Source organism: Cricetulus griseus, chromosome 3 (assembly GCF_003668045.3).
Source record: "Cricetulus griseus strain 17A/GY chromosome 3, alternate assembly CriGri-PICRH-1.0, whole genome shotgun sequence".
NCBI lineage: Eukaryota > Metazoa > Chordata > Mammalia > Rodentia > Cricetidae > Cricetulus > Cricetulus griseus.
In genome coordinates, this window is record NC_048596.1 from 215818224 (window position 1) to 215833874 (window position 15651).

General features: G+C 38.1%; 1 protein-coding gene across 4 annotated transcripts in view; it reads left to right on the forward strand.

Moving 5' to 3' along the window:
- The window catches only part of Nebulette (LIM zinc-binding domain-containing Nebulette), a 359562-nt gene that overhangs the window by 244307 nt on the left and 99604 nt on the right, over positions 1-15651 (forward strand). The window contains exons 1-3 of one of the 4 annotated variants that reach the window (XM_035441480.1): positions 5738-5818; positions 5912-5983; positions 13461-13565. The exons of the other annotated variants lie outside the window; for them this stretch is intronic. Of the exons in view, the coding sequence (XP_035297371.1) occupies positions 5738-5818; positions 5912-5983; positions 13461-13565 (258 nt within the window). Of the gene's footprint in view, positions 1-5737; positions 5819-5911; positions 5984-13460; positions 13566-15651 lie in introns of those variants that run through there. 4 annotated transcript variants of the gene reach the window in all.

Sequence of the window (15651 nt, forward strand, 5' to 3'; positions counted from 1 at the left end):
AGTTACTAGGAAATTATTTACTTTATTGTGCTTCCATGAAATTCAGAAATCATGTAAACAATCTGTGTTATGAATTAACTGGTAGAGCATCTATTTCTGAGTGTGTTAAGGAGTTGCCTAGAGTGATTAAGCCTGCTCTCTCTCTCTGGCTCTGAATAGAGTGTTGACAGCCAACGAAGAGCTTCTTCAATAAATCCATTCTCATATTCAAGTTTTTCCAGATGTGAGAAATAATTAAGTCTTTGCATTTATTGGAGCCTTTTATGCTTTTCAGGCAGGGAACTGGCAGCTGTGATGGATTAACTCTGCTTGAGTGTGTATTTGTTGTTTGGGGCATGTGTGAATGCACATACATGTATGCATGCATACATGTAGCACTTGCCAATAGCAAAACAAAGTCAGACTTGAAAATAAAACAAAAAGAGAGGTTGCTCACAGCTCATGCTAAACATTTTCATTGCTGCCCTTCATAATTGAGAGCACCGTCTCCAGTGAGTCCCCTTTTCTTTACCTTTTGCTACATGTTAAAGAAATGATAAAAGATTCATAACTGTTAAATGACATATTGTTAAAGGTGTGTGATTCTTATAAATAAAATACAAAAAAGCAATTTCAAATATTTTAATGTGTTAATAAATGAAGGGACTATTAAGATGTTAGAATAGATTCAGAGGTAGACTTGGGGGAACCTAGATACATAAATAATAATGAATGCTGAAATGAATTTATAAATAGATGTGAAGCCAATAATCAATTTTGTTCTCCAAGACACGATTTGCATTTCTGTAGATAAGGATCCTTTGTATTTTTATCAATTTTTAACAGCTTGCAAAATTACAAAAATAGCTTAAAGACAGTGAAAGGACAATATAGATACAAAGAAGCACTACATAAGATACTCACATTTTTTTAATGTCAGTGTCAAAGTCTTTCACAATTACTCCTGCTACATTCCACATAGAAGTCTAGGAAAGGGATACATACATACACACATATGTTCACATATGTGCATTTATACATACATATACATACATACATACATACATACATACACACATCTCCTTCTTTTGTGTGGAAATAAAGCTGTTTGATCCTGCCTAGCTCTTCTGGTTAAAAGCCATATTCAGATAATTCAAACCATTGATGTTTTGTTAAAGACTGGGCAACAATGAGAACCCAAGAGCCAAATGAGGTCTAGAGGATTATACCCCTTAATAGGTGAGAAAGAAGTGACTCATGTTGGCAATTTTACGGAAGAATAAATGTGTTTTAGGGGAGGTCATGGACTCACAAAGATAATAGACTCAAACAGTTTGTTTAGGCTTTGAGTATTTGGTTTTTTCTTTGGTTGATGAAATAACATGGTGGAAGCCAACTATGTTTCCTTTTGCTAGAGCCCATCTTTGTGTAAATAAAGGGTTTTCAAAGAAGCTCCTCTTCCAGCTTTGGCTGATTCCAACATCCTGAAGCCTGAGGCACCATATTTTATGGTGTCTTCAATCTCAACTCAGAAGTGAACCATAATTTATTGTAATAATTTATTAGGGATTATCATATGTAAGTCAGTTGTCTCCATGCTGGAGAAAAGCAAAAAACACATTGTTATGAAAAAAAAAAGAAAGGAGAACTGAATGGAGTAAGTGTGGTACATCTGTCAACAAACATGACCCTTGTTGCATGTGACCCTGGGGATACCTTGGATAGGGAGGCACCATGTGACTCACTTAGTAGGCTGGTACAGATATGTTTCCTTGGCCTGGGGCTGTGTCTCTTCACATTGTCATTACTTACTTGTCAATATTCATATGTAAACATCAAGCTATTAAAAGTTCAGGAGACTTTAGAATTGTAATTACACAATTCAGCTATCTGCCCACTCTCAGGCCCTAGGGGATGCCCTTCTTTACCCTTTGAAAGGCTAAGACCCCTTTATAATTGTGCTTTTCTTGTAACTATGCACCTTTACAGAGTAGTTGGGAGTTCAAGTGATTTCCTTTCATTAAAGTGTCATTTTAATTTATGCCAAATTGGAGGCAGGGAAGGATTAAAGGATTTGTTGTAGAAGGCATGGTCGAGCCAGATTTGGAATTCCATGGTTTCACCATGAGGAATGTGATCTCCCATGTTGGTCTTATTCTGTATCACTTCATGAAGAGAGGGCCAAAGTAGAAATGTAGACAGTGAAATGAAGAGTATAAATGTAGACAGGGATTAGCAAATGCAGAGATAGAGTTCCTTTGGGAGTACACCAGGGTGAAAGTGTATATTAGTATACAACATTAAACTAGGTTTTAAGGGGAAAAAAAAGAATAGATCTTTTTGAAACATAATCACTACCCATACAAAGGGTACTTTTTTATTCCCCTGAGTCAGATTTTAGCCCTATTGGCAGGAAAGCTTGGCTATGATAAAAATCAGGGCTTAATATTTTTGGAGGAAACGTGACATGAATTTTATATTAAACTCATATGTGAAGGAAAAGAAGATGTATTAAATCAGAAGTCATGGCATATGTGGCTTGCCAGAAAGTCCATTAAAGAGTTCACCCAGAAAGGTTGAATTTTTTAAATTTCCTTCCAGAGTATGTTTTATTCACCACTGTATCTTCTTCGCCAGGTATAGAACCAACACAGCAGCATCACTACGCAATAAGCAGGACTCCAGTTAGGTTTTGAGACCAGTGTTCCACACAGTACTTATTACATCATTTTGCAAATGAAGCAGATCATTAATTGTTCTTGGCCTTAAATTTGTCCTCTCTGAAGGAGAGCATACTAAGTGGGGGGTTTGTGTTGGTTTTCAGCACCGAGTTCCAAGCCGTGTAAGGCAATTCATCTACTTGTAGAAACCAAACAAGTTTGGTAATAACCCAGGTATGTTCTTAGCCATCTTTTTACCTGTTGTGTTTATTTCAAGACAAGGTCTCACTAAATTGTCCAGACTGGCTTGAAACTCACTCTGTAGCTCAGGCAGGCCTTGAACTTGTGATTGTTTTGCTCCCATCTGCCAAAATAGCTGGGAATACAAGCTTTTGTGAGTAAGCTGAGTGCCAAATGATTTACTAAGGATCCTTGTAGTTTTAAAATTCTGACTCCAACATCTCAAAAGAAAAATATGTTCATATTGTGTGTGGTGTTTGGTTGTGTCTTTGAAACTTTCCTGCATTAAGGGTTGACTGATTATTTTCTTGCATCCCAGTAAAGTGCCAATAGGAACTCAGAGCATGATTGAAAATGAGAAGAGACACTGCTCAAGCTTCATGTAGGCTATTTGCCATGGGCATTGTCACCTGAAGTGGAAACTAAGAGGTGCATCTTGGACTGCTTTGGCTGGAACACACACACACACACGCACGCACGCACGCACGCACGCACGCACGCACGCACGCACGCACGCACACGCACGCACGCACGCACGCACGCATGCACACTTCTAGAGGTTTGCAAGAAAAGTTTATAGAAATTATTCATCCATAGAAAGTATTTCCTTCTTGATGGTAATGCAGTAGATAGTCTAGAAAATATTAAATAGAAAATATTAAAATGGTCTTTTGGGAGAAGACACGAGGGAAACAATTACAGCTCACAGTTCTTCTCTTTAAGGGCAAGTTTAATGCACAAAGAATTTCCTGTAGGCTCGTGTGACATGGCTGTTATCTAAGATTTCCCCATTTAGAATTCTGGGGACGATTTCTTTTTGGCATTTTGCTGGTTAAGTGGTGTCTGCGATGCCTTTAATTTGACCTCTATCCAGAACTGCTTCATGAGAAAGTCAACAATTCCTGTAGAAGGCAGTCAGATGTAACAATGTCTTCCTCAGTCACATTTCACAGAGGTTGCAGATGTCATTAAGAGACAGTGGTAGGCAGAATAGATGGGACAAGATGAGTTAGGCTGGATTCATGTTCAGGAAATGAGAGGTTTAGCAAACTGAATGGGGTGTTTGATTGATGGTCATCAAAGATCTCTGCATGTGTCACTGTGGCATTTGGCACTCATCTTGGCAGGTATAGAAACTCTTTTACAGGTTTCTTTAATAGATTTGTTTTAGATCATTGTTTTTCCTTTTATCAACTATTCTGTGGAACATATTTTGTCTTTTGGAAAATAATTTGAAAAATAATCTGTTTATGATGGTTATACAGACAGAATTTCTTGCTCACTAGAATTTTCAGTTTAGGTAAGGCTGAGGCATTTTTCTTCTAAAAGTTGATAAGTATAAGCACATAAATATACATTCCATAGTTGAAGTGTAAAAGGTAAAGAGAAGCTCCATAGCTTCAGAATGACTATTCAACCTCCATAGACATTCAGTGGGATATGTAGACATTAGGGATGGTTAACTTCAGTGTTTTTTTATTTGAAAAATTGTAATAGATTATTAAAATAAATTTAAAAGTAGATATGATACCAAATATGTATCATATATGGCTATTTGGAATGAAATATTATTTTGGATAAAGATGCATTTTATATAATTAATTTAATAAGTCACCATATGGTGTTTTTTACTGATTACTGACATGCTATAATTTTGTGAAAAGGAAATTTATCCTAAAATTTAAACAGCTGAGTTAACACATCAGGAGTGATAGATTCTTAGAGTTGCTTAACCTGACAACAAAGAATTTTCTGTGAAAACTAGTTTCTTAATTTAAGAACTAGTGACCCCGGGTATTGGTGTCGAACACCTTTAATCCCAGCACTCGGGAGGCAGAGACAGGCGGATCTCTGTGAGTTCGAGGCCAGCCTGGTCTCCAGAGCGAGTACCAAGATAGGCTCCAAAGCTACACAGAGAAACCCTGTCTCAAAGAAAAGAACTAGTGAGATACGTCACATGACAAATATGATCACTTTATTTCTTAATTTTCCAATTGTGGAATACAGTGAGATTACAAAAACATGACTAGTGAATATGTGAAAATTCACTCAGAGACAAGCAAAATGCAAAGAGGATGGTTATTTTTGAAGCAGTGATGTTTCTAGAAGTCTTAAATAAAATATCAACATATATTAACTTCAACTTCTCATGTTTAATGATGTTTACAATTAATGTGATACACTATTCCCTAATTTGAGATTAACAGTCATAATTAACTCAGAATAGATTCTTTGAAGTGGTTCAAAGGGCTTTTTGCAATAAATTATTAGCCTCTAATCAGCTAATACGAAGTGAGTAGTTTTGGGGGATGTGAGAAGTATGTTAAAATCTCATAAAACATTTAATTTAAGTTAATGAAATGACTTTGTATGGTGCAGATTCACTCGGTGGAAACAGAGCCATGTCTGACATTCCAGAGAAAGCTTTATTTAGATCAAGTTGAGAAATTTTTGAGATAACAGGCTTCAGGCCATGCTATCTTGGGTGTTATAGCTAAGTAGATTTCTAGAATCTTCCAGGCCTCTTAAGCCAATTTTTTTTTTTGATGAATTGAGTTAGTGAACTATAAAAATATTTTTTGTCTTGAGCCATCTAAAGAATGTTGATTTTAAGTTTGTGAAGCTGAGCTTTGCCTCAGAAGATGCGAGTCTTCACTGGTGAGGCTGGACCTGGCCAACCCTGAATATCCTCGGTGTTCACTGACACATCATTGAGATAAGGAGAGTGACATGAGCCAGGGATAAAGTCCTGCAAGTGTGTTTCGTCCAGTGCCCAAGTGACTTCGGAACACAAGGGTGTGGTGGTCCATGAAAAGACACAACAAGTTTTAAAGCATTAATATTTTGATAGGGTAAGAATGAAGGTGCCTGTATTTGAGGATGTAAAAGATGACACTGAAGAGGAAAAGGTGGAGGAGGAAGAAAATCAGGAGGACAAGGTGAGTGAGAAAAAACTTGCTTAAAAACAGGTTTTAGTCCTTTAACAGACAAGGAGAAAATGGCCCTTTTCTTTCTCTTTTTATTTTCCACAGGCATTTCTTAAACCTGTTATTGAAGACCTAAGCATGGAACTGGCCCGAAAGTGCACTGATCTCATTAGTGATGTGAGTGGCTCTAAAGAGTTTTGTTTTACTTGCTTTGTTCACATGGAATGGCTTCGGTGCAGAATCATGGGGCTGGAGAGAAAACCCTGAGGTCACCTCTTAGAGCATAGTCATTTTTAGATCATAGAACTAAACACAAACATATTAGGTGATTTCCCTAAGGTCGATCAGCAGAAAAATTCTGCTGGAGCAATTGTCCTCATTCCTAATCCAGGTCCTGTCTCATCTAAGTTGTGCAATCACCCTGAATTGCATGGTGTTTGAGAACTCCCCAGTAGCAGAATTCATCTTGGAAGGGCTTCTGTCTGAGAAAATGATTTTCAGTATGGTAGACCTTCTGCTAAATGAATGGTGCTTATGAAGTTTCTGTCAAATGCAATTATTTTTCCAAATCATGAAAATGCATGTACCTTTACTTGCACCTAACATTTCTTTGCAATATAGGGTGTGTGTGTGTGTGTGTGTGTGTGTGTGTGTGTATTAAGGAAACTGTACATTAAAAACTCTGGTTTACATGATAATATCATTGAAAAGGAACATTTTTTTAAGAAACTGAAGCTAGTTTATATTGTATTCCAAGGATATCCAGAGTTATTTAATGTAAACCTGTACACATACATGATAAATATATAAATAGAATTCTAGATGGCATAAAGAAGAGTATTTCTCACTAGGGATGAGAGCCCACCACATCCTCAAAAAACAATATAAGAGAATTGCTGGCATAAAAAAAAAAACCATGGAGTTCTATGAAATGAAGTACAGTTGTGCCTGCACTCTGGAGCAAGTGCAAAACTGTCTGCGTCTGTTGTTTTTAATATGCAAAGTTTGATTCCTGGGCAGTAGGGTAGTTTATTGACCAGTTCTCCAAGGCCAACTTCCCTGAGTCAACTCAACAATAACCTTGGAAATGTTATTGATGTTGGTGGGTTTAGGTCTTCAAGTGTAATGTTTATAATTCTAAGATGAAATATACATGGAAAATGCTGCATCTATCCTTTACAACACTGTGATGACTACATAAATGCTAGCTACTCTGAGCCACTCCATCTGTAACTTTTATATCTATTTGTCCATGCTTGATAAAAAGGTGGTAGTCAATGGAAATGTGCACACTTCTTCCCATATTCCAGACATGATGTGATCTAGTTAAATTTTAAACTAACTTTTATTTGTGTTGCTGCTTAGTAAAAACCATAATTTACTTAACATGTGAAAATTCTTTGTAAGCTGCAATAGTAAGAAAGTGACAATGACAGTAGTGACCTTGACACCAGTGGCAGTTAAAACTTATTGAGCACTATGTGCCAGGGGCTGTAGCTTGTGATGTTGGATCTCCTATTTCCCCTCCACTTTAGAAGCAAGAAGATGGAAGCACACAGAGGTTAAAACAGGGAGGTGAACACAAAGCCCTTTCTCTTTGCTCCGTTGTTACTTCTCATAGTTGATATCCATGTAAAACTTACTACTATCTCTCAGACTAACAGTAGTAGCAGCAATGTCATCACTTAAAATCCAACTCTGAAGGCATTGCCTCTTCAGCCTTTTATATGTCTTTATTGGAGTGTAATTATTGCTGGGCTGTGGCTTTAATTAGGTAGATGATTTATTGGAGTGTTTTGGGCAGGATTGCTTATTGGTGGCATAAGACCCTTCCTGTAGGGAGGCACACTGCCTTCTTACCACGTTGTGAATGCAAACTCCATGCCATGAAATCAAACACACAGAAGAAATTTATGTTTATTACAGAGTTATGTTTCATGGCAAAATGTCTATACTACTTAAATATTTAGAACATGATTATTGGCCCTTGATTTATGCCTGGATATGTGCTTACATTTTATTTTGTCACAGAATTCTGTATTTCCTAAGACATTTAGTTTCAAGAATTTTTACATGGGTTAATAAAGATTCTGAAAAATTACACTAATTTCTAAAATAATAATTAAAGGAAGGGTTTACCCAATCATTTTAAAACCAAATGGTCGGGCTGAGGATACGGTCGAGCACCAGTGTGTCTCTCTGTACCTTAAAGGTTTTCAACTGCAAAATAAATAGTAAATAAACAAGCAAACAAACAGATACTGAGATAAATTACATGTTTATGTTCCTAGATGTTCCAGTCAAATATCACTAAATGAAAGTTAATTGATCTTATCCAGGGACATCAGTATTTTTGTGGGGAGGAAATGACCTTATATTTTGAATTCCTTTTTCTTCATATCAATACAATTTCTAAATTTGAAATTTTCATCTTCTCTATATAGTTGCATAGCCAGCTGGTTGTCTAAAATGTATCAGCCATGGAGTTAAAATTACATATATATAGGTATATGTTTTATCACACTGAATTAGGCTTGAGCGTGTACTGTATGGTGTTTCTAATTATGCAGGACTAGATTGGTGCCCCACATTTAACCTAGGTCACTACTCTCCAGCCATCATGCTAAATTAAAATAGGAACCTTCAAAAGATTTGGTGGCATTTTACACTCCATCCTGTCCTGGAGATGCATCTGTGTTTTCTGTTTTTTGAGGGCAATTTTGTGGCAAGTTCCCTGGGATTGAAACAAGATCAGCATGACCCTCAAGCCTTGGCCATCCTGATGGCTTTCTTCCTTGCTGCATACATGCCAGGCATCCCACACACATTTTATATTGTATACCACAGCAAGTCTCTGTGTAGGACACATTCGTCCTAACTCACAGGTGTGCAAACTGGAAGCTGAGTGACTGTCCAAGATCACTTGCCTAGTTCTGGTAGGGACAATGTTCAGGTGGTGTGCAGAGTGTTAACTGAGACCAGTGCTAACTCAGACACCTTTGAGTTGGCTTCATTTCCAACACAGGTGTGGGAGGTAATGGGGTTTCTTTGCATGGGGTACCTTTATATGCTCTCCATTGGTCCAATTACTCTTCTTTCAGTCTCTTCTAGCCTCATATATCTCTGTATCAGTATCATAACCAGAAGTGTGCCCTGCAGCCTAGCTGTGGGTTCCTTGGGACTAGGGGTGAGATGACATTTAGTTTTGTTTCCAGTGCTCCTCATAATGCTACTTGGAGATTCACAGACTTATGGAAAGCAGAGTCGTTTTCAGTCTTAATTTCGGATCTGTTCCTGATAGACTGGGCCTGTTGTCTTTAAAGCAGTTTGAATGATTGTAGGTTCATGACGGACAGATTGGATAACCACTTCCTGCATTCCTTTCTCACCCTTTGAAAGTGTCTGAAGCTCATCTAAGCTTGCCATTTCACTCTGAGAAGTGTGCCCCCTCCCCGGAGTGGGGAGTCATTGGAAGTCCTGGAGAGAATGCTATATCCAGATACCTCCCGGACAGTATGTAGAAACGTTAAGTAAGATTGGCTTGGGGTTCAGTCCTGGGAGTCTGAATGGTGTGGATTCTCTACAAAGAGAAATGTCAGTTTTTCAGGTCAAGTCGCTTCTGTTGGGAATTAGTATAAAACATTTCTTCTTTCCTGTTCCCATTGCCCCATTTTCCCCATTTTTCCTTCTCTCTTCATGTCTTTCTCATCTAGTTTCTGCTTTGCATTTGAACTGCCCATATCATGGAGTTTCCTCAGCACAACTCACATTCCAGCCTTGAGGGACATCTATCTAGCTTCCCAGGCAACCTTTTAGTTGTCCAAGTATGGCCAAGTATGTGCCACTTGTTGTTTCCCTAACTAAACTCTCTGGTAGCTGATCTTGGATGTCAAACCCCTTATCAATTCCTCATTTCAATTAGACTTGTCTGCTAGACTGAGCATCCATAATCGTGGTCTAGCAACCTTCTAACAGGTAAGCATAAAAAACGCTTGGCAAAAAGGAATCTTTGTTAGGTTTCATATAAGTGAGGCAGAATGAGCCTTGTGTACAACAAATTAGGCTTCATCTGTGTGCAGCCAGATTCAATATTTTATTTCAAAGCTTTCAGGGTGTTTACCTGCATGGGAGTGGGGACAATTTTTTTTCATGCAAATAAACTTGTTTTCTGTGGACAAATCCTTCCAATGATGAAAACACTAAATTCCATGGCTACTTTTCCAGAGAAAGCCCAGACTGTATTAGAAAACCTGGAAGAGTGACCTTGGTCATGACCTGCTAGTTCACAAGCTGTGATCAAATTGTAGTTCTTTCCCTCAAGGCTTACATTCAATGGATGTAGTTACATTTGTGCAAAGACTATGTAGATAAGTATGCATGTAAGAAGAAATATTCACAAACATTTCCACATCTGTCATCCACTTTGAGCCATTAGCTAGCTAATCTTGTACTCATCGAAAGCCGTGGGCAGGAACAGGAAGCAACTGTGCACCAATTTCCCCTCTAATTTTAGTGGCAACATTGTGGGATTAGTGGGAAAAGTCAAGGGGAAAGTAAATGTTTAGGACATCTTATTGACCATGAAACTGCCAACTTTGCCCTACTTTTTTATTTTTAAATACGTTGGATTGCATGTTTTCTATGAGAGAGAGGATTGCAAGTTACAGCAAGAGCTTAATTCAGGGGACAGTTTCCACATATAAAGTCTGATGTAGGTGGTTTTAGCTCCCTACAGCACCCATTTTTATTCTCCCTGGTCCCTTGTCTTCTGCCCTGCCTTCTTCAGTGTCCTGGCTTGTCATCTCATGACATCATTGCTGCTGCCCCTTGTGATTGGGGGAGAAAGATAGAAGCATGCCAGGTTAGAGGACTGTGCAAAGCATCTCCTGTCAGCCCAGAATGTTAGAAGTTCACCTGGGAAGGTTGCACTGAGTCTCTTGTGGTGGACCTATTACCTCTTTGTCTCTACATCCTCCCTGGCTGATCAGGGGCCAAAGAAAATGGTACAGTTGTGCTGGGTTAGACCAGTTTATCCCTTGGGATTGAAGTTGAGTCCCAGTGAGATCTGTGTGTTAGGAGTGAAGGGTTTTGGTTGGGAATCTCACCAATAGATGCAGCCAGTCTTTGATTATAATATGTAGACGAGGTTATAAATAGCCATCTCTTTGGTGATCTATATCTGGATGAAAATTTGTATGGTTGATTGGTGTTGTTCTCATCCAGTTATCATTTCCTATCACACCAGCATAGGCATACTACAAATATGTAATAGAGTTAATTGTATAAAAGCTTACTAACATTTACGTATGCATATTGTGGAAGTCATTAGGAATTGCATACAAACTCATTGGAAATTATACACACAAACTCATTAGAAACCCAGAACCAGTCATGGTATGTGTGTGTCTGTGTGTATGGCTCTTTGTGTGTGTGTGTGTGTGTGTGTGTGTGTGTGTGTGTGTGTGTGTGTGTGTATGTGTGTAATTTGTAACACATTTTGTAAGATGAATAGCGATAGGCAAATTACCTTAAGTTTCAAAATGCAACTTTAAAGATGCAAATGCGCCCAACTTTTTAATGAAGATCAAAGAAGGTCACTAGCCTCACATCAAGGCCGAACTATTTGCCTGCAGAACAAAGGAAGTAAATACTTCACCCTTATCCCCAGCTCCTGTCCAGAGCATTTAGTCCCTGTCAGGCACTATCAGAAAGCCTCCAGCCATAAGCACATACCACTGTGGTGAAGAATGTGACTGTTATGGGAAAGATGGTGACAGAAGATAAAAATAATGAGCCAAACTTAAGCCTAATGATAGGCTATTTTTTTTCTCACACTTAATTATATAACAGGGATACTTTTCCCCCCTATGATCAAAATAGCCTGGTATTTATCATCCTGCCATTAACGATTTAATTACTAGTGACTGAGGAGAGAGATTTGCAGGAACCTTAAATTATGGCTAATCTTTGAGAAGAAAAAAATGTAATTTAGTGCTCAGATAAGATAAATATGTTCTCCTGTTGATTTCATGAATAAAGCACGTGTTTAATATGGTAGGCATTAATATCTATGAGACACAGCAGTGAAATATAGAATTTTGAAATTACTTACTGTATTTGTGTTTGTTTACACCTCAGGTCAGGTTAGGCCCCTCAAATCAGATTTGCATATGGAAAAATCTCCATGGAATGTTAGTCCATTACATCAATATTAATCATGCCCTCTTAAGAGTTGGGTAGTGGGTACAAGTAAACATCACATTTGAATTATAATTAGGAAGACCATATAATTTATCATGTGAATTAGGACATTTTTCCACCCTAAGTATTTATAGTCTTGTGTAGATAAACATGACTCTATTATAGAAAGATATAAATTTCAGCAAATTATTTCCATGCTTGTGATTTCTCTGAAATCTGCCTTACCCAACTTTTCAGACTGTCCAGTAGTTAACATTTCAGGAAGACACTGTTGACCCTTCTCCATATTTCCTGATACTTTTTGAGCTCATGTATCATATGGAATCTACCCCCATCCACCACAGGAGAATAATTCTGGCTTCTCCGCAAGTAGCAGCAAGTGATTTTACCAGTGAATTTGAGAAAACTGAGCATGCTCAACTAAGCCACCAGAAGGCTTTCTCTGGTGAATCTGCCCACTCATAGCACAGTGGTATCCTGGAATGATTTGTACCACCTGGAAAGCATTCTGAGCAGTGTGGATGGGAGGAAGGCAATGGGTGACGATAAATTGGGCAAGTTGGATGTGAGGGACTTAGTTAGTAATAGGCCTGTCCTGGACACAGTTTACGCCCCTTTTCTGCTCCAGCCTGTAAAGGTAACGATGCTAAAAATAGCATCCATTCGTTTAGTTTCTGCCCCCATATCTCAGTATTTCCATCTTTTCTGAGGACTTCTTGTTTCTTACCTTGAGGTAGGCAGCTGTTTCAGGCTAAAGACTGTGTGGCTAATATGCTTAGGTTTGAGCTCTCTCTCTCTCTCTCTCTCTCTCTCTCTCTCTCTCTGTCTCTGTGTGTGTGTGTCTGAGAGAGAGAGAGAGAGAGAGAGAGAGAGAGAGAGAGAGAGAGAGAGAGAGAGGGAATATCTGTGAATGATATATATGTGTCCACATTTGTGTGAGTATGGGCAGGTGTGTGCCATTTCACGTGTGTGGAAGTCGGAGGACAACCTTGACAATAGGTCATTCCATCTTGTTTTTAGAAAGGGTCTCCCCTCAAAATACCACCTGGCCCATGAACTCCTGAGGATGTTCTCCTCCTCACCTTCCATCTCCTTGTAGGAGTGCTAGAATTACAGATGCTTGAGCCACTTATCTGGCTTTTACATAGGTTCCAGAGATTTGACTTCTGGTCCCCATGTTTACAGAACAAGGCCCATCAGCCACTGAACCATTTCCCTAGGCCCCAGGATTGAACCTTAGTGATAACTTCTGCTTGCATATTGAAAGCACAGTTCCCTCTTACAGGGTCTCATTGCCTGTGCAGCCCTGGACCAGATATCTTGATTTGGCTATTTTGAGGAGAATCTTGTATTTCCATCTATACTTCATCAAACAGACTTGAATAGTTTAACTTTCTGTTAAGAAAAAGTCCACTACAGTTGTTTTTAACCTTATGTTAATTATCTTTTGTAGATCCATTATAAAGAAGAGTATAAAAAGTCCAAGGACAAGTGCACATTTGTGACTGATACTCCTATGCTAAACCATGTTAAAAATATTGGTGCTTTTATTTCTGAGGTAAGGTCTGAAAAGCCATCCAATGGACCATGCTTTTGTTTCTTGTGTTTATATGGATAAAAGTGTAATTGAAGTTGGAGAATAATTTTGAAAGAAACACTGAATATTGGTCATATCTAAATTATTTCTATGAACCAAGTTAATATGTGTTAATTGATTTTACCATATTTCTCTGTTATATGTTGTTATATTGTATTTAGACTATAGTTATTGTTTATGTAGAATTGCTCTTGAAAATAAATATTTTTATTCATGTAGGAGAAAATTCTGGTAGTGTAGTTAATTTTATAAGTTTCAAGCTATTCATTTCCTAATGGACATATTTTAGATATAGATAATTGAATACCATATTGGAAACAAGTAAAATTTGTCAGCTACATCCATCAAGCATGCCATCTTTGATAAATAATTTTAAATAAGCTCTTTGAGTAGGCTGAGACTCAGCTGGAGAGAGGTACTGGTTAGGAAGGCAAAGTGAAGGAAACACTCTGTTTCCAGTTGACCAGCATCATAGCCTCTCCTGTCAGCATTCAGCTCCACAGTCCACAGAGGGTCCTGGAGCAGCATGTCATAATCTCTATGCTGAGGATTTGCCTTAGTCAGTGAATGAACTTGAAAAAGAGAACGAATAAGGCAGCATTGTAAATGACTGACCTCTAGTGTTTTGTAAGTTGTGTTGGAAAGAGATAAATGTGATACGCTCAGGATTATCTAGTAATGTGGAACAATTTTGAGAAAGCCAGTCCATTTTCTGTTATTATTAGTAACATCTTTACTGTGGGGACAAAAGGCCTATGAAGGATATGCACCATCAATCAACATCCAAATCAGCTCTGAGTGGGGAGGGCTACAGAGGCCTCATCCACAGAGCATGAAGAAATGTGATTTTTTTCCCTTGTGGTAGCTACATTATTCATCCTGTATAGAGAAATTGGTGTCCTCAATTTGTGATTGATTAATTTTCCTGAAGGAGTTAACTGCAGAGCAAAAATTACAAGTGATGACCTATTGTATTCTTTAAAACCTAATTTTCCCAAGAGGAAATGGTGACTGAGTGTTTGTCTTTTCAAGTAATGATAGAGCTTGTTCATAGTCAGTGCTGGCTGAACACACACACACACACACACACACACACACACACACACACACTTGCACGGAAACACACATACACACAGAGAAATACACACGCACAAACATACACAAAAACAGATACATACAGTTGCACAGAAATATATACAGACATGACACACACAGAGAGACAAATACACACACACACACACACACACACACACACACACACACACACACACACACAGAGGATGGAGGGATGGAGTAAATGAGCCTCCATCTTTCACTGTGACCAAAGGAAGCCAAGAAGGTTTTAATAAAGGAATACCCATCATCTTCCTCTTACTATTATTAATTATCCAAGTTTAGAGGATTTAATCTGACAATTCTATACATTACACAGTGTATTCTGAAAAGAACCAGGTAGTTAACATTTTTTTCATCTCCTAAAAACAACTTTTCATTATCAGACAGATAAAAATCATACATCCTTCTAGGATGAGTGTGATGTTTCAGTAAACACACAATAGGCCCTGAGCAAATCAGGGGCACTAACGTTTCTTTATTCTTGTCCTTATTTTGTATCTGCAGACTTTGGCTGTCCATCTATTTTTTTTCACAAAATAAATAGTAATCTGTTGAGAACCATGGCCATCCCACAGTTCTGTAGAACACAGGGATATATTTATTGTACCTAATTGTCTGAGCTCCTCTTATCCAACATCACAGTCATCCAGTGTCTAGTCATCACTATTATTTTTCTTTAGGTTCTAGACAGTAAATTCTAATGACTTGTATTTTGTGGCTAGAAAATCGTATTGTTCTCAGACCATTTGTTCACTGGCCAAACACATGAAACTCTCAACCCACAGACTTCAGAAATGCACAGATCGAAACAGAAACTGTCCCATGTCCTTCCTTATCACATTTAAAGCTCTCTCCACAACCCACTGGATTTATTTCTGCTTTTCAGAATATGCCTATCAGATTTATTGACATAAATTTAAATAGCCTGCAG